This window comes from Athene cunicularia (assembly GCF_003259725.1).
Source record: "Athene cunicularia isolate RWA chromosome 5 unlocalized genomic scaffold, athCun1 chr5_part1, whole genome shotgun sequence".
Taxonomy (NCBI): Eukaryota; Metazoa; Chordata; class Aves; order Strigiformes; family Strigidae; genus Athene; species Athene cunicularia.
In genome coordinates, this window is record NW_020799101.1 from 29,945,298 (window position 1) to 29,968,481 (window position 23,184).

General features: G+C 35.1%; 1 protein-coding gene and 1 long non-coding RNA gene across 2 annotated transcripts in view; one reads left to right on the top strand and one right to left on the bottom strand.

Annotated features, from left to right (window-relative positions):
• The window catches only part of SCFD1 (sec1 family domain containing 1), a 49,134-nt gene that overhangs the window by 8,680 nt on the left and 17,270 nt on the right, over positions 1 to 23,184 (bottom strand). Inside the window, exons 13-20 of the mRNA XM_026850089.1 lie at positions 21,390 to 21,471; positions 13,555 to 13,651; positions 9,813 to 9,883; positions 8,814 to 8,893; positions 8,183 to 8,245; positions 7,065 to 7,140; positions 4,783 to 4,836; positions 120 to 172 (exon numbers count right to left, since the gene is read on the bottom strand). Coding sequence (XP_026705890.1) covers positions 120 to 172; positions 4,783 to 4,836; positions 7,065 to 7,140; positions 8,183 to 8,245; positions 8,814 to 8,893; positions 9,813 to 9,883; positions 13,555 to 13,651; positions 21,390 to 21,471 — 576 coding nt within the window. The remainder of the gene's footprint in view (positions 1 to 119; positions 173 to 4,782; positions 4,837 to 7,064; positions 7,141 to 8,182; positions 8,246 to 8,813; positions 8,894 to 9,812; positions 9,884 to 13,554; positions 13,652 to 21,389; positions 21,472 to 23,184) is intronic.
• On the top strand, positions 665 to 4,451 carry LOC113480881. The gene is made up of 2 exons (XR_003398561.1): positions 665 to 928; positions 3,060 to 4,451. It is a non-coding gene; the product is annotated as an uncharacterized LOC113480881 (long non-coding RNA).

The window sequence follows — 23,184 nt, forward strand, 5'->3', positions numbered from 1 at the left end:
TGTCTTGACTTAATGATTAAAATAAAGTACTTGTAGTCAGAGGTAAAATAAAACCAGATTTCTTAAGTTAGCCTTTTCAGAGGGTACAAGAAAACAAGCAAAACTCATAGTAAACTCACCTGTCACTGCCTCGTAGCATCTTGGGATCAAAATACCGGTAGTCATCTGTCTCCTGTTAAAAAGTACGTTTTTATCTCAAAAGATGGGAATTTTGGCTTATGATTTCTCCTTGTATCTATTACATTAAACACCATTCAAAACAACATCATTTCTCATTTAGCAGTCACATAATTCAAAATTAATTGTGCTGTCCACTAATATTTACAGTATTTGTACATAACTGAACTGGTACAGAATAAACATCAGTCAGAAAGCTATGAAGGCTGCTATTGAGGTTTTTGTATCTGGTTCATCTAAAATTGACTGTTACACACTTTCCAAAAAATATGCTGGTTGCATAATAAGTCCCAACAGAAAGGCAGTATGCAGAAAGAAAAATTAAGGTGTCACCAGCTTTAGAGGAACATCACATAGTTAGTTATAAATGCTAAAATTTTCCAGGTTACAGAAATCTGCTATTGATTTAATATAAAACAAAGCACTTCTATGGCAATGAATACTAAATACATGATAGATCAAAATCTGCTACTGTTATGTAACTTACCCTTTTTGTTTCATGATTTATGACTACTATTAAACCAAAATTAAGCTCTTGAAAAAGAAATGAGTTCCACAAGGATTTAATAAGTCTGTCTAAACTATACAAAAAAATTTTTTCTTCACACAGAACACTGAGGCATTTCCAATATTTTTATTGGCAACAGGCAGGATTTTTACCAATTATTATGGATGGAAAACAGAACTTCCTAGTAACTCCTTCTGACAACTAGTTGGCTTTCTTCTGTTTCTATACTACATTTTCATCCAGGTACTATGAAGTTTAGTTTGTGGATAAACTGTGGGCAGGACTACAGTTGATTTCATCTGGGTGCTTACATGCATCTTGTTTTGATGATTCTGTAGAGCAGAAATAATTCTTGAGTAATAGACATTATCTGGGGAATTTCTTAGAGCTCACAAAGCATGACTATCTCAAATACTACAAAATATTTAATATACATGTGGTGGTTACACACACAGAAAATAAATCTGTTTGATAATAAGGACTTTAACGTAATGACAGAAAATACGTCTCTTATCCTCAAATCTGGCTTTTAAAAAAATTTAATTTAGATCTCATTTCACACTGAACCTCTGTAAAATGCTTTTATATGCTCCACCGGGAATTTCAACTGCATTTGTAAAGTCTGCCAGCATTCATGATTTTGGCAGCCTTGTATATAAAGGTGGTATAGCAACTTTGAAGTAATGAGAAAGATGGGAATGGATACTGCTAGACTAAAACTGGTATTTGAAAAACCTCTATCTCAGACAAAGAGCTGCAGCTTCCCTGCTTGTTAGAATTAATTACAGATTAACGCCAGAACTAAAATCAAGAGTTAAAAAAACAGTATCATCACAAACATTTCCTCCTGAATGTATTACTGCTGTGTTTTTTCGCTGTGGGCTTGTGTAAGTAGACACACAAAAAGTGGTAAAGTAACAGAAATGTGATAAGCTAGTTTATTTTTTTTGTTGTTTAAATACACCATTCCTGCTGAAATCAGTTCTGAGGGTGCAGGGAAAGAAACCCTACTAGATTTTATTTGCTTTAAGAAATAGCTAGTCTACCAATAAAAACAACTGTAAAGCGGTTTCCTTAGACACGACTGAATTTGTGACTTCCCTAAGCAATTCAAGGATAAAATTTATAGTTTTGAAATTTTAAACCTATTTTTCAAGATTTAAAATTAAAATGGAAAAAGACCCATGAAAATACCCTTGTCTTTCAGTCTTTATTTGTTTTTTTGTAGAAGCTAATGTGACTAGTTTGGATTAAGGAAATCCCCCATTTTTAGAATTTTAATTGTAATGCATGGAAGGTAATCATACAGTATATCCTAAACCGGAAAGATACCATATTCACTGAAAGGGATGATATTAACTAAAATACAGTTCCATTCATATATATTACAAATAAGATTTATCTACCTCTTCAGTCAATACAAATGTACATACTGTACTGACAGAGGCTAAACCCCTTCGGGCCTCTGTCATAAAAATATTAAACGTTTACCTATCAAAGATTTTCCTTACTACAGAATCACAGTACTTTGTGGAAGATACTTAAAAGAACATCCATCTTTCTATAGCAAGTGGTGGTCAATTTCATGGGTTTGGGTTAAAATTTGCATATACTTGGCAATATTTTTTTTTGTGTTAGAAAGGTTTATGGCTTTAATCAATCTCTATTTAATGATACCAAAATAAAGCAACTATGCTATTAGATTTATGAGCAGAACATTGCTTTACAAAAACACAGTCCCCAAAGCAATTGCTTAAAAACCTGCTTTGACCAATAAATGTTACTATGAAAAAAACCAAGTAACGGATTACTTTAAGGTCATCAATGAATGTTGTTGAATAAGTATTTCAAGAAGTGTAACTACAGGTTAAACAATCTAGACAAATTAAAAAAATTACAGGATGGTATTACTGTCCATAAGAACTGGTCTGTCTGTTCCTGTTTCCGAAAAAGTTGGAAATCAAATGTGTAGACTCATTTATCCTTCTAAGACAAAAGCAGGAGCAGGGACAAGTAACATAGAAAGAGATTTACAGACAACCCTACAGTTTTGCACAGCATATAGATTCTGAATAGGTTTAAAATTTCAACTGACAATAATATTTGTGAATGTTGGTGGTTACAAGTTATATAGTTCACATACTTACTGTTGCATTTTATATTTAGAAAGTAATTTATTTACATTCATTGTAATAATTGACTTCTCAACAATCTGTTGTAATTTTGCATTACAACTTTTATCTGTATACGTATTTCACACAATAATCACTGTGGCTAGTAATGTTCAATGAACTATAAAGGAGATTTTTTTTGTGTGTTGTAAAAAAATAAAATGTCAAGCTTTTTTTCCCCTCCCTTTGTATTTTGCCGGCAGTGCAACAGTTTCCTATTCTGGGGATTAGAAGAGGATCTCAAACATCAGAAGATAAACACAGGCCACAGTGGTGTATTTTTACACATTGACCTTTTCCAGATACAATTTCACTTCTGTTGATGGTACAGCAAGTCTAAGCATACTCCACAATGACTCTCTGGCTTGCTTCTGTTAGCTGAAACTTACTCAAGAAGTTGCTGTCAATTCTCCTGCAGGTTAGGAGAATCATTCTTTACAGCTTGCCTGGTTTCCCATGACTTGAAAAGTAGGACTCCTTGTTTTGAGCCATGAATTCTAGTCCCTGACATGGCAAGTGAAACATGAAGCCACTGGCAGATTGGCTCAATCTCTGCTTTTTCAAGTGAGCAGATCAATGTTTTCTCTAAATTATCAAAGTGATCCTGGCTGTTTTCTACTAAGTGAAAAGTGACAATATCCCGTCAGCAAAAAAACCCCCATATGTCTTGTAAACTTTTCCAAATCAATTCCTAAACTTTTAGCTTGAAGAGGCTAGTGCTTATTTTTTAAAAAATTGTTTCATTTTTCACCTACTTGTAAGTTATCTGTAGTTTTTAATTTCACCTTTCTGTATTAAGTGTTCTGAGTGACCTCTACTGGTTGATTAGATGAAATTAGCCCTGTACATCATCTCTGTCTTGCAAATAGGGACAACAATCCACTGCCACTGAAAGCTGTAAATTTCTTTGTCTGTTAAAGCAAATTTTTTGCTAACAACCATGACATACAGCATCTATGAAGTATAGTTTAAGAAAAGACAGGATTACTTGCATGTTAATAATTTTCATATTTTACCATTATTTATCTCTTTACATATAGCTAATACTTGAAGGTGAAAATGGACTAAGAAGAATGTTTTAATCTAGTAACCAGTGTGAAATAATTCAATTGTATCTCTCTGCCTGACAATGATGTCATTAAAAAAGGAAGACTGATATGCTGTGGCAAACATATTACAGCTTTCTAAATGACTTTTAACACCTGATATTTTTTTTTTCCAAACAAGTTTGTGCACACTCATTTTATGTAATGAGTTCTGCAGGAAGGAGGTACACAGCAAGAAAAAAAGGCTACTTTGACTACACACTATGTATAAAAAGACTTATGGTTATTTTTAGCCATAAATTCTAGCAAATGTCTTGACTATCTAGTTAACATTTAAGTGTTTCAAAAGTTTGTAACATGTAAGTCTGAGTAAATTTTCACAGAAACAGAGGACTTTTCTGACACAAAACCAACTCTGCTTTGCAAACTGAAAGACTTCATGAGTACTAAAATATGTTCCTGTAAATAGCAAAGCTTTAAAGACGTGGGAAGAAAAATTTCCTTTAACACACCTCTCTGTAACTATTTTACTTCTGAAATTGTGCTCTTTAAAAAAAAAATCACATTGATGTAAAGAAAATTTCAGCCCGCAGTTTAACTTTTAGAAATTCAGGAACAACAGAAACTCAGTATAGCACAAGAATAACAGAAACTCAGAATAGACAAAACACTCAAAAACATTAGTTCCAATAATAAATTGTCATTGTTTAGAAAATATTTTCATCCAAAAAATCTTATGAAAATGGTTCTGTTCTTGGGAAACAGCATGATTAGATTTAACTCCATTACCATGAAGAAAAAAATCCATGGCATATTACATATCACAACCTCAAGATTTCATTTGTTCCACCTCCTTTCATGTGAAGGCAGTTATACTCACAGGGTTTGACTTCATTTCCATAAGGTTGTCCAATATACGTGTGACTGGTAGATTCTGTAAAACGTGAAATTAACGGAATGATGAAATGCTTACTAAGAATTATTCACAGGCACACATTTATGGAACAGTTTACAGGGCATTTGAAATACTAGTTTAAACAGCTTTCCCCTTATATTTTGGAAAGTCTGAGCATTTTTATCATCACCTAAGTTACTTTTCTGTAAAGAAAATGCAAACACCTGAGGAGCATCTTGCTAGGGGATGAACAGAAAGTGCAAATAAAAGTGTGAAGATAGGAACAGAGTTGTATTTAGGTATTATATGCAGACATGTGATGATGTATCAAAACTTACTAGAAAAATACTTTGCAGTTTAAGGTAAGAATTTTAAATCTGAAGATGAGAATTAAGGGTGTGATTATAAAAAAGAACTAATGTGGTCAAAGAAATGGGTAAAAAAACCATCCAAACAAATGTTTGGATGAACTGAAAAGGAATAAACTGGGGCGAGATTCAAGATGACTTTTACTTATTTAAGATGAGAAATGTTAGCTTGGACAAAAGATCTGAAGTATTAAAACAGTCAAACCACTTTAGTTATAATAAACTGAAGGAGAGTTTACATAGCAACAGAACTGGAAATGTGTCTTGTTGACAGAATATATCAAAAAAGGACATTCCAAAGGATGAGCTACAAATAACACTGAAAAACACTTAGTAAAAAAACAACGTAAATCCCGGAATGACCGAATGAGAAACAAAAAGTTAGCTTTAATGGAAATACCACAGACCTATACCAGGCTTAAAAATACGAGGAAGAACAGGATTTTATTTGGCTACCCCAAAAGACCTGGAGGACGATTTAAAAGCCAGAAAAAAAAAAAATCCTGAAAACATTGGCATTGTGACTTCTTACTCACTTAGAACCCAAAACAAAGCAAGCCAGTCTGTCAAGAATACTGAATTTTAAAGCCACACATTTAAAAAGAAATGATAAAATGTTTAATACAAGAAGAATAGGAAGTCTCATTTAGACTACATTATCTATTGTTACAAGTAACAATTTATCTGACGATGTCTCTATAAAATATAACATATAGGCAAGCTGTAAATATAAGTTTCCTCAACTATATTTCATGACAGACCAGCGATCTCTAACTGTGAAATGCAACTTATCACATTTAAGCACAGTGAAATTCCCACAGAATTAATTTAATTGGCTATTCTACAAAAGCCACAGACACAAGTTTTAAAAACTTTTATGTGATAGCTGATACTTTTAATGCATAAATTATGTGTATAACAGGATGCCCAAACAAACAACGGCTATCATAACATTAGCTTTGTCAAAAAGATGCGCATAGTGAGATTTCATTTTATTTAGTTCTGATATGCTGTATTTCTAAATTAAATTTGGATTCTTCCACTAAGAATTATAGTATGATGAATTATCTTTTTCTTAGAAATCTTGATGTCAAAACATTACAGAACTGAGATTTTTTAAACTGTATTTATTTATTGCTATCTGATGAAAGTGCATATTGGAGAAAACAATACATTCTCTACAGGGAAGCAAGTTTCTGGAACTATAATTCAACATTTCAGCTATAGTGAGTTCTACAACCAGTGGGTTTTTTTTTGTTGTTTTCTTTTCTTTTGGAGGTTACACTGAAATCTGCATGCACATTATTCTCAGAAATATTTTCTAAAGTTAAGTGAATATTTGAAGGTGGCTGTATCATTATAAACACACTTTGATTTTCAAGTACATTTCAAGATTATCGTTGCTGTACATTACTTACGTGGCAAAACTAAAACGCTTGAATTGTAACTGAACAGAGAATGAACACTTTCAGCCTTTCAATCACTCTGGAATAGATGCATTTAATACATGCTGTTCTAAGTAAAGACACAGAGGGGGTTTTTTGTTTATGAAGGTCTAGACTGTTTTGAGTATTCCATAGCTGTTCTTTTTATAATGCTGAAATCAGTCTTAATCACACATACTAGAATTCAATTCCTTGGAGGAATTCAAAGAAAATCTGAACATTATTCCTTACGGAGGTATGGAGGTATTCAAAGAAAATCTGAACATTATTCCTTACTTGTCTAAAAACTCAAAGCTACAAAGTGATAGATCTATCCACCAGCAAAGGTTGATGTTTTGGTTTTTTACTGTAAAGCTAATTTTATTAATAAGACAGAGGTACTGAAAGTTGTTTTTCTAAATGTTCACAATGCTCATGTGATAGACTTTTGGTTTTAATTGGTTTTTAAACTTACTTGTTGCTTCAGTACCAAGTTCTTCACTCCTTCCATTACAAACTGTGATCCTGTATTCATAACACGTGAAAACAGACTGAAAAACAAAATCAAGATGATGTGTAAGACCTTATTTTTTTAACTGGCATTCTTAAACTTTATGATGACATCCAATTCCCATTAACATTGATGGGACTTGAGTACCAAGTCATTCAATCTGTCATGAAATACATTCTTCAAACCACATGGCAACCAAGTGTATGGGAATACACCTATAATCTAGCAGTCAGATCCTCACTATCAATAGGATTCTTGAGTTCTAGTCTTTAATCCATCGAACAGTTTATTTTATAAGGTCAGTTATACAAGGATTTGAGTGCTCCTTTCAAGTGGCCGGGTGTCCTAATGACCAGAGTTACTAGAGATGCTCAGTGTCTCCAACCAACCAACCAGTAATTTTTCCAAGTGAGACGGCACTGGAATTCTCTCTAACCATACTGTGCCACAGCTTCCTTTTAACAGTGATAGTGCATTCCTGAAAGTAAAGTTGGTAATGAGGATTCAAATCCTCTCAAGCATGGAAAGACCCAAGTCCCATATCCTGTACAGGATATATGTTTTCTTATCACAGTCATCTTTTCTTTTCATGTCTTGAAACAAATGACTATACCTTTCAACAAGCGGGCAGACACCTAGTCCAGGACATCCTAATGAAAAAGCAGTGTGTTCTTGCATCTCTGGCAGTCTCCAAGCCCTGGCCAGAATAAATTTTGAACGCACAGGGCTGTTCTTATCTTTAGTTACTGACTACATAAGGCTCAAAATAATGGCTGTCATAGATCCATGTCCTGGTGCCAAATTCTTCCCATGTGAGAGTACATTTAATATGCAGGTGCAGACATCACTATATTAAGTTACTTTGTGAATTTAGTCACAGATCCTTTTATTTTCCTGTGTGTAAGTCCTATGCATGGTTAAGGGGAGATGAATGCTTGTAATTGCCTGTAGCTTAAAACTTTTTACAAACAGGGAAATGTTTTATCCTGGGCCTTGCACAGCACTAATTAATCACATTTTCAGTACTACTAAAATAAGCTAAAAGAACTCAAAGGCTTACAGAAAATTAATCAAGAGCATACCCCAAAGGTTTAGGCGTGGCGTTTCCATAGCTGGTTGGAGCTGAAGCCATCTTAGTGAAAGCCCTGTGAAAGCAGGGATAGAAATCAAATGCTTATCTCATGGCACATACTGCTGTAGAATGTTCCACTCAGGTCATCTGAAAGTGAAAAAGTTCTGCTTCTCAAACTCTTGCAGGAAGTAACTATTTATTACATGCATCCCTCTTGTCTAGAAATACAGCAGTTAAGGAACTGAAAAGAATTAGATTTGATACTTGAAAAACAAAGACAATTTTGATACCATGTAAAACAGAATAACTGATAGGCAGCATAGCCCTTTGGTATGAACAAAAATATGTGGAGTCTGAACTAGCACAACTTTTAATTTAATTCAGTGAGTTGCTTCTGTCTTGGATCATTAAGTACATTACTATGGTCATGTTCAGTAGTGTTCTGGCATTCCTGGAGTTTAGTTTTAAAATACAATTTGCACATATTACCATAACAATGACAGCAAAAAAACCTGCCAGAACAGATATTTAAGGACAATTTACGATGTATGAGAATAACATATAATTCTTTGATAACAATACTGAGTTCTGTAATATTACCCGGTTATAGCCTCATATAGGAGAAAAAAGACATTACTTACTTCCATTGTTTTATGTAGCTCAAAGGAGCAAGATTACAACCTGCATCCATCAATGCTTTTTTATACTGCTCCAAATCAATCTGAAATTATGGAGAATTGCAAAAGGTTTAAACTACTCTTAATTCTCTTTATGCGGAAAGACAAACTATTGTTATCTAAGTCTTAAATAAGCAGTGTAAAGTTACAGCATTAACCAAAGTCAAAAAGTCTTAATGAATCTTAATCCCATCTCCTACCAAGTACGAAAATGTAACTTAAAATGCATTTGCTATGAGCAGCTCTCATTAAACTTAACAGTATTTGTGGAACTAAACCCTGTGCACTTTCAGGTATGGGAACAGTCTTTTATATCAACATCTTTAAAAAACCTGAGAGAATCCCATTTTCTGTAAAATGTCACAACAGCCAATAATAAAAATGAAGAGGAGTTAATATACATTCATAAGAATAATTTCTCTTTGCCTAATCTAACCTATTTTTTCTACCCCATAGAATTTCTACTGTATAACAAAAATCTTCCTTGAAATTAATAATCATAAATTCAAAATAAATATTAATAAATTGTTTTCTGAATTATTTAGATACTGTCACAAGGGGGATTTCTCCTTGATTCATCTGCTAGTCAGTAGACTCAATTATTCTTGAATATACATGAATAGAAAAAACCCAGTCATATTAACATTTTGTTTTATCTACTTCTATTGAGCAGTGGAGCACAGTGACAGAAAGCATGGCAAGATGTGTCCTGAAGTAACTCTGAACTAAATATTTAAAAAGATAATCCTCCTTACTAGTCATTCATATCCTTAAAATGGTGGCTAAAGCTTTGTGAGCAGATTCCCTGATAATACTACAATATGTATTTAAAGTTTTAATATTTCCTGGGCATTTTATACTTTGCTTCAAAGAAAAGCAGAAATACCTACTTTGTGCTGAAACAATACAGAAAAAACCTGTGTGGTTGAATTTGGTGTTGGAAGCTGTAAAGAACATACATACCTCTGAAGGTGCCTGAGTTGAGCTTATGTAATAGATAAGAAATAATCGCATTTTGTCTTCTGGAGTTCCTGCTGCAGTGAAGAAAAAAAAAAATTAAAAAACTATAATTGTAACTATGCTGTTATGTTACTTGCTCTTCAGGAGTAATACAGATGCACATTCAGACATCTAGTTATGACAATAATTGTTATCTATAACCATGGCCTTGTTCAGCGTAGAAATGGTAGAAATACATTTAGCAATTTTATTAAAAGTCAGATTAGACTGGCTTACTGTTTCTGTAAGTTTACTTACACTTCCCCGTTTTTGCCCGTAAGAAATATTATTTTTCAAATAACATACTAAATAAGTTATGTAGTGGCATTATATCTTATTTTATGCAGGGATTGTAAGCATTAGCAGGGAGTAAATCCATGAAAGAGAAGACTAAAGAAAAGTCATAAAAGTCACAGCATGTTATTTTTTAGTTCTACAATTTGTTTACGCAGCTCTGCAGTTGACTGTGAGGAAACACTTGAGGGCTGTGAAAGCACTTATGTGAACTGGGTCAGTAAAAAAACCCCTGAACTTCTAACATGCCTTCAGGAAGGATTTCACCTCCTGTCACACCACTTGTTGAAGAAAGTTACAAATTCTTGGGAAGCATTATCAATGGCAATCAAAATTCATCTCTGCCAGATCAAAATGATGGCTATAACCTACTACAGCAGATTTTGAACACCATCTACTTTTTTCTAGAAGATAATCACTGTTAGTAAAGATCATGGTTTCAAACGCAGATTTCAGAAGTACAATTTCTCAAAACAAACATTTTGATTTTGTATTCCAGTATTTCACTGAAAAAGCTTGACACCTTTACATAAAGCACATTTAGAAAAATGCACTTTCATGTCTTGTAAGAATTTTTTTTTTGTTTGTTTTTTGTTTGTTCCCCACTATGGAATGTGGATCATGTCAGCAGGGGATAATCTAATCTAATCTAATCCTTCTGTTTATATGTGAGCATATATTTTGTTTGGCAGAAGTTCAGAGTAAGCACTGTCGTGATGAACATTTATGACTTGGTACAATTTCTCCTGGGAAATAAGTATTATTAACGTTTAGCAAATACCAGTATGCCAGAAGATCAAGAACTGAAGAAGCTTTGTATTACCTAAACCAAAATCCAGCTTTCAAAGTAGACATCCACTTTGAGTTCACTTGGGTAAAAAAAAACACTGAAACATTCTAAATATACAGTGTAACTAACTGGTTTCTGTAACTGACTTGGAAAATTGGTTTCCAGCTTGCCAGTTCCTAGCTTGTTGTACTTTGAGTACTCTGCTCATGACTGAGTTTCTGTTTCAGCTGGAATACACTGGCACTCCACAGCATTTCCCTCGCTGGGCCTATTTACCATGTCTACAAAGATAGAAGGCTTGTATATAGGAGTATAAGGGGTCTAACTTACACAAGAGTATAACTGATATTCTGTCTTACTAAAAAATAATACACTTTAAAAAAATCTATTATTGTATTGTGTACACTTTACTAAACGTTAGGAAAACCACTTGTGTTTGGCAAAAGTACTTTACTCTTGACATACAACTAATGTAAATCATAGCTGTGATAAACAGCTGTAAGACCTAGGTGAGTTGCCTGTAAAAGGTTCACTCTTTTTTTCCAGGCTATAGTCTGTGACAGCATAGAGAGGGGGAGTTCCAAATGATCTGAAGAAAACTCAACTTGGTCAGCCTCGAACAGAACAATTTTACTTGCCACTCAAAACCCAGCAAGCAGCCTTTAGGGCTGCTGATTAACTACTAGAGCAAAGCAAAACCAGTAACTTCTGTTTTATCACTACTCCAGGATATAATAATATCCACCTAACTGGGAAGCAGCTAATAGCCCTGAGTGGTAGATTAGTACAACACATTAAGAAATGGGAGCCTGAAGCCTGGAAGTGTTAAGTGGTCAACTCTAAGTGCTTCTGTGAAGAGCTTTACAGATACCATTGTCCTCAAGAGAAGTATCCCTACATACAAACAAGTAGTTCACCACTGAAAACACTGGAAGTTTTGGCCCTTTATCTTCAAAATATTTTCTGCTGGTATTTCTCAGTGAATCACACAATAGGAAGCTGGACAGTTCTACAAGATAGCATGCCCAGAAATAATTGTTGTGATTTAACCTAAATCCTTTTGTTATATAAACTTATCTTAAACCTTGCCAACACATATGAAATGCTGACATGTTACTGTGAACACCTGAATATGTAGCTGAATAAAAACTCTAGCTTAGAAATCTAATCCTTCTCTTGTGTAAAATCCAGGAACTTTGATAATAGGGATGTTGATATGATACATCAGGCCTGCTTTATACTGCAATCTAAAAACACAGAAAATGTGGATTCAGGTAAAAAGTAATTTTGAATATGGAAAAGGACCAGTTTGTACTGATACTTAATGAAACTACAGATTATACAATTCTTATTAGCTTCATATTAACAATGAAGGTCTATACTGAATTACAGGTTGATGCTTTACGTTAGATTTTCTGAAAATCTGTTCATTTCTAGACCTGATCCAATATGAGATCTGAAAAATTTCAGCTCAGACTCTACCATCTGTGTCCTATTTTTTCTACTGCCTTTTGATCCTATAGCACAGACACTAATAAAAGATTTTTTTAAAGTCAGCAGGATTTATATATACTCTTTCTATAAATATGAATCATTATACAAACTCCAAGTAGACACTATGTCCAGTATGTAGCTATAAGACTACACACATAAGCATGCAGTGACAAAACATTTTCTTAAAGAGCATACTGAGAAAAGAGCAGGAACCCTGGGTCTCTTGCTTGAGGTCTGCCAATATACTTGCCAATCTGCAGACAGGCCAGTGGTCATAATATGTTTTACAATCTTGCTCTGCAGGTTATTTTGTTCCAGCCAACTGGTATCAGATCGTATTGAAATTATGGCAGAGGATTGCGACATACCTCAGGTTGTGAGAGGTTGAAACGAGAACTGATGCTATGATACTATGACAGGCTGGGAATCCATTCCGGTTTCAACCTTTTACAGAAAGAACCCTAGTGATTCCTGATAACAGAGAATTTGAGTATCAGCCAGTGTGTAAAGCTTTGTTATGTATGAACCACATATGAAACAGAAGCTGGGATGCATTGCTCTTAGATGATGAAAACAGGTGTGCCACAGCTGGGTCAATGCATGCAAAATTTGAGGTGAGTCTCTCTGTGAACTGGCCAGTTTACGTCTCGTTTCCCTTCTCTCCACCTTCTCCCATCCATCATTTTCCTTACACTGACAAGAGTTACCTACATTACAATGTCTTGATCTAACCAAACTTCATGTAATGCCTTTTTTTGTTCTGTTTGTGAGGTATGTATGAGTTATAAAACGTGCAGTAGGACTGTAAAGAATCAGTATTGTTCAGACCACACGATTCATACTAATAAATACTGGAGAAGCACAAAATTTAAAATATTTTGATCTTCAGAAACAAGGAGTTAGGAAAGGATTTTAGTGGAACTGCAAAATTGCCAGTATTTTGGATATTACTTAACTGAAATACTAAACTGCCTAGACTGCTACTTAAAAATCAGTAAAAAGCTGTTTTCTTTACAAGTCTTGCACAGGTTGCACACAAACTCTTTACCAACCCTCAAGTCCCAGCAGGTACAGATTTGTTGTATATCTTAACAAATTTTATAAGAAGTTCAGAATCAAAGTACTCACCGTCTGGGTCAGAAATCATGTCCAGAAGAGATTTATCCAGAGTGGATTTGCTCATTATTTTTTCCTCATATTCAAAATACACATCCAGCTTTCGACTCTGTTTAAGAGTAAGTGTTAGGGTTAACATCTTAACACTGTAAAAGAATATTTATTTCCTCTTTTAAAAGGTATATAGTTTTAGTTATCGACTTTAAAAAAAAATACTTTTAAATAAATTTTCCGTAAAAATAACTACTGTTCGCATTATAATATGCTTTTTAACTCAGAAAATAGACGCTTATGTAATTCTCTTATTAAAAATGACTTGATTAATGCAAGTTAAGCAAGGGATGACTGATACGGAAATACTAAACTGGAAGAGGAGCTTTGTTTTCAACTATGGTTTCACCATAGCTGAAAACTACATGCCATCATATGTAGTGTGTTATGCTGTAATAGGAAAAAATAATGGTCAAGTGAATATTATGTCTAATTTATGCCAAACTTCAAGTCTCTCAGTCAACAAGGCAATTACTCAATGCACATAACTGTGAAAAACTCCTAAATACATTAAGGCATCATCCCAGAGAAAAGCTGGCAACTGCCAACTTGGGTTGGTACTATCCACCTCAGATCAAAGGCTTGCAATAATTCATTCACACTGAAGATGGACGACTTCATAAATAGATTATCTTGCTAACTAGAAAAATAGTGTCTCATTATAGAATGACACGTGGACCAAGATGTGAAACCCCTTTTTTAGGGAGGAAGGCACAGGGACCGCACAAAGTTAATAAGGCAAAAGCTTTATGGAAGACATCACATGGCATGCAACTGATGACAGCATTGCAATACATCTGCACAAACAGCCATGCTTTGCACTTCTTGACCATCTTGTCGTGAACTTTAAAGATAGAAAAATGCCTTCCAGAACTTATTTTAAAAACTTCTGTTACACAACAGATCATTATGAGCATTTGAACATTAAAATGTAGCCTCACAACAAATGTTACAACTATTCAGCTTACAAAACCTTAATATCCAGTAACTAAAACCTGGTGTTTGGACAAATTCAGGTATTTACTGGTTCAAAGAGAAGACTGGCAGAGAGTATCTCCATCCTGTTGCCTTGGAAGTATTTCAGGGACATGACATCATACCCATTGGGAGACTGAAATGATATTGCCAGAGCAAGGCAAGAATCACTGCGGCTTTTCTTTGGTTAAAAGATTCAGGAAATTTTGCCTGACAATGCCAAGGCATGAAAAACTGCTATGGCACCTTCTAACCCAGTGCAGTGGTTGTGGTAATGACAGCAACATAAAAACTTTACAAATCTGGTATTCACATGTTTCTGGATTCTCCTAAAATTATTCCTGAGATCACAAATAAGGAAATGGAATTTTAAAAAACAGTTATTTCACCACCCTGAGAAAAAAAAGGAAAAAAAAAGAAGAAAAAAAGAAAAAGGTACTTCTATAGCCTAAGGGTATTAGGATATTTCACCTTCTAAGTAGTGTAAGTTCATAAAAAATGAGTTAGAGATTAGAACACAAAATAAAAGATGAGGTAAATGACAATATTTTAATAATAAAAGCCTTTGGTAACCAGCTTATTATGATGCATATAGCTATATAAGAACTTCTATTTCTTACTCAGCATCTACTGAACTCATTTTGAAGAACAGCTACTCACAGAACAGCAACTTCTATTAAAGCCTTTATGGAAGCTTGTAATTACAGCCTATAAAGTAAATTACCATGAAGAGTGCTTCAAAAATGACCAGTTGCTCTATTTAGGGGCAGGAGGATGTCTTCTGTTGTTTGTCACAGTGACTATGGCATATAAGGTATATGAAGTGACAAAAAAAGGGCTAGAGCTTCTTTCAAGCTATATTTACCTTGAACTCATGTTAGAAGAGTAGTCCCAGACAAATTTAGATATTTACACTGCTGTAAAACCTTGGATTAATCCTGTATTTAGCCAAAGTGATTATCAGTGGTTGTTACACTAGTTTGAAGTCTGAATAAAACTGAGCTACCAGCCTTTTTCCAAGTCCTTACTTCAGATGCAATTTGGTATCCGGCACATCAGACATCTTCTGTGACTTCAAATCTACAGCATCTTGAAGACTATCTGCGTTACAGTTTCCTTAACTCTTTCTAGAGAGATAAAACTCTATAATAGAGTGTATCATCAGTAAGTTCACAGATGACACCAAGTTAAGTGGGAGAGTCAATCTGCCTGAGGATAGTGAGGCTCTACAGAGAGACTTGGATAGATTGGATCGGTGGGCCAACGTTAACAGGATGAGCTTCAACAAGGCCAAGTGCCAGGTCCTGCACTTGGACCACAACAACCCCAGGCATCGCTACAGCCTTGGGGAGGTGTGGCTGGAGAGCTGTCTGGAAGAAAAGACTCTGGGGGTTCTAATTGACAAGCAGCTGAACATGAGCCAGCAGAGTGCCCAGGTGGCCAAGAAAGCCAACGGCATCCTGGCTTGTATTAGAAATAGTGTGATCAGCAGAAGTAGGGAGGGGATAGTGCCCCTGTACTCTGCAGTGGTGAGGCCACACCTGGAGTGTTGTGTCCAGTTTTGGGCACTTCAATATGAGAGATATCGAGGTGCTGGAGCGAGTGCAGAGGAGGGCAACGAAGCTGGTGAAGGGCCTGGAGAATAAATCCTGTGAGGAGCGATTGAAGGAGCTGGGACTGTTTAGTTTGAGGAGAAGAAGGCTGAGGGGAGACCTCATCACTCTCTACAGCTCCCTGAAAGAACATTGTAGAGAGGTTGGTGCTGGTCTCTTCTCACAGGTGATTAGTGATAGAACAAGGGGGAATGGCTTTAAACTGCAACAGGGGAGGTTCAGACTGGACATTAGGAAAAAAAAAAAACACAGAAAGAGTGGTCAGACAGTGGAATAGGCTGCCCAGGGAGGTGGTGGAGTCACCGTCCCTGGATGTGTTTAAGGGCTGTTCAGATGCAATGTTGGGGGATATGATGTGGGGGAAAACTTTGTAGAGTAGGGCTGAGGGTTGGACTCAGTGATCCCAAGGGTCTTTTCCAACCTGAAGGATTCTGTGATTCTGTAAAACAACTGCAGAGGAACTACTACAATTTTTCTAATCTTTCCATTACATTCACTCACTTTTTAAACTACATTTGTACCTCCTTACATGGAGCTAAATTCAGTGTTTTTAAAATATTTTTTGCAAACAAAAGGCATCCAACAAACAAAGGACTGTCTTGAAATGTGAAAAATTTATCTTATTACATAAATACCTTATTGAATTTGGCAATGCCCATATTATCTTAGCTGATGATCGGTTTAGGACAAATGTATTCAGATGGCATGTAAAAATGTACAACATAAAAACCCCCTCACTAATTGACTATATTTGTGTATCAACTTTTAAATAAAATTATGTAATTCAAACATGAGATACTTTCAACTGTTAAGAAAAGATTTATAGTTGTTAACTTATTTGGAGCACAAACTAGGTAAAATTCTTCTTAACCATGAGCAACTTTACGACTGACTAAGACTGCCAAACAAAACAGACTAACTGCAACAAAGGAGACTCACTGGTTGCATATATTTGCTACAGTTCTGAGCCCAAACTGAAACATTAATGGCACACGTACACTCGCCCTCTTCACAAATTTTGGACAATTAAAAAAAAAAAAAAAAAAAAAAAAAAAGAACTGAAAATCCTAGAACTTCAGGTCCTTTATTTCCGTCCACAATAGGGAAATCAGAGGTAAGCAGCAACATAAAATTTCAAATCTGTCTGATGCGACAAAAACACAAACTAAAGAGAGGGATCAATACAGTGAGTCTATTCCTCTACTTTTTCACTAGATAACTAATGAAGATTACTAGCAAAGATGCTAATTAGGACAATATTCTTCTTAATACTGGTTCAGTAGGAATTATATGGACACCTAACCAAATTTTATGTGGATTACTGAATAGCCTTAAACACTACTAGTTACCTTTTGACAGATTTCCCAGATATGCCACATCAATGAGACAGTTACTTCCCGAAGAGCCAACTTGTTTAAGAAGTGCTGATAAGAAGCAGATGTCCCATTTAATTTAAGTAAGTGCAATTTTGCTCACTCAATGGCAAACTCACAGACATGCCAAGAGGAAAAGCTGGGGAATAGGAGCTAAACAATCCTGTAGATTCAACAAAAAAAGACAGCAAAGAAGAGCTTCTTATGGGTGCCAAACTGGCAATCAGGTGAAGAAAAATAATAGTAAAAAACAAATAATAAAGTCAAGATGCATTTACATTTACAGTTATCCCCTTCCTGCCTCTTGCTCTTGATTTCCTACTATTACATCTTGTTCCACACCAATCTCATTCAAGAAAGCTTTCTGGCTCACAATTCAGGGACAGGATCTCTATTGCAGTTAAGGTGCTACACTTGAGCTTGTTTTGCCTTTTTTAAGCAGGGAAGTAGAAGCAGGACCCAATGAAACCTCTTAGAGGGTAATTTTTGCAAGGACTTGTAGGAGGCTCTCCCACCCTCTTTACAGTACAAAGGCTCTTCCTTTTAGAGAGAGAGAGAACATGCAGGACAAAATAAATTTTCTAAGAAATTACTGGGAGGACTTTCTCAAAGACACTGACAGAAAACAACGACAAATAACAGCCCCCAGAACGAGTGAGGTTGGTCCAGTAATTATAGTGTGCTCCTATTGAGAGGAAGATAAACTCTGGGAGAAGGCTGAAAATGGTAGATCAGCCAGTGCCCTTTGACTGAACTGCACAGAATGATGCCAGAAAGGTCACTGTAACTAAACTGAGAAAAAACTATTGTTTACTGGAAAGTTACTCAATTATTGGTTCTGAACTATAGAAATACAGCCTGGACCACCATAATATATATGTTTCACAAACACATACCGTTTCTGTTCATGTGGTAAGACAAAAATATAACATCCTTTAAAACAGAATAGTTAAAATGGTGGAATTCCTTTATGAAACTTGAATTTGATAATTTGAAAGGCTATTGGCATATTGGCAATACCAATAATGGAGTCATTCAAAGTATCAGGCCTTGAGACCAAGCAAAGTCAGAGATATGTGATAAGAAAATTATATAGGAATTAAAAACAACCCTAAACCAAACGAGTGTAAGTAATCTAAAACACACAGCAATCCACGTAAAAATCTGCCACTTATAGTCACATGTATAGAATTCTGACAAGATCTTATCTACCTATGCTCCAGTTAATAATATTAGAAAAGTGTACATGTACACCCTTTTATATGCCACGATTTAACATACTCCAGTAATCCTATTCATATTAGAATGACATGCAATGATAAGCATTACTTGAAACTCTAAATCAGCTAGAAAGATATCTGTAATTCTAGTCCTAAATCCGTTATCTGTTGGGTACAGTCCTTTAGTTTCTTCAGAGAAAAAACAATCAATGCAAAACGAGGATGCATTTGTTCTAAGCACTGACAATAAACACTTGATGGTTCACTTAGTGAAAAAAGTAATGCATTCTTTCCATCATTTCTCTAAACACTTAGATATGCCAGAAAACTGCCAGAATCCCCTAAGTATGTGATTAATTTCTGGTTTCCTCTTGCTGTGCCTTAGAAAATGATCCAAGAGAATGTGGAAAGCAGCTGTAAACTGAACATAAGACCACAAGAAAAATTAAATTCACTCAGTATAGCTAAAGCAGGTCTCGTAGCGTTCTTTGCACCGATTCTCATATATGTAGTGAAGAAAAATGCTCAAATACTTAATGCAGTAAAAAAACATAATAGACAATCAGTCTATTTTAAAGTATGAATGTGCTTCCAGTTTATTTTAAAAGTGAAAATATAGTAACCTGAAGAAGAGTATGGTGCCTCACTAGCTCCTCATGACCTGGGCACTTGCCAAAAAAATTATCTCTTATCCTAATTTGGTTTAATTATTTAACTGTATATAAAACGTATTAACCACAGCCTCAAGGTGTCATCAGAATTTCTTTAAAAAGTACTGGCTGAGATATTACTGAGATATTACCCTTTTTGAGAGCATTTTTGAGGAATCCATTAGGTAGCATATCATCCTGCACATAAAATTCCGCAGCTCAAGACAGAAAGATACTTTTTGTAACACTGGAGAGTGAAAAGAGAGAAAATGGACAGGACAATGCAATTTGGAAGAAACTTTACATTCAGTCAGTGAAAAGGCTTTTCCAACAGAAAAAAACATGTTACTTCTGCATTAGTTTGAGTTTAAGATAGTTTCCTAAATATCTGGAGATGAAATGATTCTTTCCAAATCAAAAGATGATACAGATGCACATATCATCAATATATTGAAGAAACTGCATGCCCATTTGTCTCACAATCTGCTTTGAGAGCTATACAATAAGAAGGTAAGGAGCCTGAGCACTTTGCAATACCAGAATTAAGAACCATTTATAGAGAAATGGATCACCACTCCCTGGGAACCCTCTAATAGCAGGCTCCCTGTCAGAGGAAAAAGCCCAAGGGCTAGTAGAGTGCTATAGCAGAGGGATCCTAAGGCAATTCCTTCCACCTTTAGATGTCAGAGAAGTGTGTCACTGTCACCTAATGGAGAACAAACAAGTGCATCTGACTCCAGTCCACTGCCAAGAGGACACTGGCAATCAAAAATGATATTACCATTCCACATCTTGGTCTGCAACCTGGCTTCCATCCAACAAGTAATATATAAAATACTACTAAGGCCTGCCATTACCATCTCAGTATCTTTCTTAGAAAAGTAAATGTACAGACAAGGCATCAAATAAAATATCTACATTGTCAAATTCTATTTTTTCCAATGGTATTAATGTTTTAAATAGCCATATATAAAACCTGACATGCCTAATACTGCGAAAGCACATAAACTAGCCCCTACAGTAATAAGCCAAAGAGAGGCATACTTATACCTCTTCCCCAACTTTATAAATATATAAAATAAATTTATTCATTGTAACCCAGAATGAATCCTTTATTCATTTATAGTATTTAGCTTTAAAAAATCAGTAGCTGTAGTAACTGAGGACAGATTTTATGCACTTTACAAATGTTAAAGTTAGCTTCAAAACTTCCACAAGTTATAAATAGCATGGGGTAAAATTTTCTAACAATTGATTTTCAGTAACGCTTGGTGCTTGAATCACTTTCAAAACCAGAATTTCAGTGTTTCTGAAAGCCTCATCAACAATTTCTGTTCTTATACTCTGAAAACAGATGCACCTTCCAAGTCATCCTAGTAGTAACTGTGGTCTTGATACTGAAACTGTCTGCAAGTTCTCTGATACAAGAGCAGCAGACTTAAACGGGAAAGGGGACAAGCATCCTTCTGAAGAGCTTAAATTATGCACAAGACATCTAATACAGGCTCTGATGGAAAAATCAGTTTAGTAACTTGCATCATTATTGCCACTCCTCTAGGTATCATTTTCACTGGTGAACAGTAAAGAGTACCCTTCTGGTAAACACATACTGAACAGAAAATTGCTTAGACTGAAGTCATAACTTCCCATGACACATCTCTAAAGTAAACAGAACACTTCTATCATAAACAATAAAGGTTGTGGCCATCATAATAAAAGATAAGAGTATACTAGCAAATTCTGATGAGAAAAAAATTTGATATGTTTACTTTGTTTTCCATGCAGAGGTATTCAAAATTCATTCTCACTCACCCTTCATCACTAAGTAAATGTTATACAGTGACTTCTGTAAAAGGTAGCATAACTGAGAAGACTCTCTTTCTTATCTTACTTCACCTGCTGAAATACATTTCTCCAGGTAAGGAGCACTACTGATAGGTAACTGAAGTTGGAGACCAATCATACCTTTATATGCTCCAAAACGGCTGTCGCAACATTTGTATGAAGATCAATGAGCCTCTTCTTTTCTAGAAGTTCTGGAAGAGAGCTGAAGAGATTAAATACAAACTAACCCGCTGAGTTGCACAGTTACTTGAATGATGTAGTATACAGTTGGTACAAAAAAAATTATAGAATCATAGAACAGTCTGGGTTGGAAAGGACCTTTAAGTTAAAGATTACTGAAATCTAAAATTATAGAATACAGTAGGATTTGAACTAAAAAATTACAAAGTATAGATGTAATGACTCTCATTAACAGAAGGATGTTATCCACATGTAAAGCAGTAAAACAGGTTTTTACACTGACTAGCAAAAAAATACACATAATGTGGGTAATTTAATATTTCTATTGAAAGCTTGCGATCAAGATCAGATATATGCCCTGCTTACCTAAACAAATAATCTACTATGAATTCTCTATACAGGATTCATAACTGAAATATTTTCTTCTGTGAAATGGGAAACTGAATAGTTAAGCTTACTTCTTATAAAATTTATTACTTAAGGTGTTGCGACCTACATGATTTGCACTGCTGGCACTTGGGCATCACATGTATAAAAGACTGCTCAGGGTCTATACACTTTCATATCCAAAAGCACCCCAGGCAGTCAGTGTCTTACTCAGTTTAATAAGCGGATGAGAAGGCACTTAATGACTCTGACTGCATGTCCTGAAGAACCATGAAGTTAAGTAACCATACTTTCTTTCCTCCTTTAAGCAATTATAAAATCAATGTTACTTATGATGATTGGTCATTAATGACATAGCTAGAAGGAGACTAGTACTGTGTTTGTAAAGGACTGCATTTAAAAAAAAGAAAGAAAAAAAAAAAAGACAGGTAATGCTCTATGTTAGAACCTCTGGTTTTTAATTACTAATAGATATCTTTAAGTTTTCTAGATATTGTAAAGCCTAAGACTTAAACTAGGCTTTGTGTTTTGTTGTCCATCAACTACTAGCAGGAAGAAGATACCCTTCACATGATGGACAAAGAAATAGCAAAGACTAGTTTAATTCTTCCAGCAGAAACATGCCTAAATGCAAGGCCGTTAAGGTATCTGAACTCAGCATAATCCTAGAGTCAAAATACCGCAATATCAGACTTTACTGTGTTATACACTTTTCTAGAGGGAGACAAGATTTTCCTTTATAATGCCAGATTACATAAAACAGTCATACAGAGGCTAACTGAACAGTAAAACTTTCTGATGAAGCTTTAATCATATGATTTTTTTTTTGCTACCAGTTTAAAGCTTTTGATGCTTGTCACTTTCATATCTTGCTGCCTCAACCTGAAAACTAGCATCCTGAGAAGTATAAAACTTTAAAACTTTATAGGGGGAGCCTGGAAACATTTGTTCACTTTTTTGAAACTGTCTAATCCATCACACATCCTTTGTAAATCCAGTCAAATTCTAACCAGGGCTTGGCATACAAAATCACTTTTCAGACTCACAAAAAGATGACTAATGCAGACACACACTGGATTTCACAGCACACTGGGCATATCACCCCATCTCCTGAGAGTAATTATCATTGCTTCTTCCTTCCGACTGGGGTCTTAGTGAAATGCAGTAAACTGAACATCTCCCTTCTCCAAGGCACCAGTGGATCGAAAAACAGATTTACAATGAGAAACAAGTCTAAATCTCAGTTTTTGAGTGTCATCCATGGTAGCTAGGTCGCAAAAGCAGGAGTAAATTTCTCATGCAGAGTTCTTAACGTCTATAATCTTGTCAACAGATGTTACAGTAACCA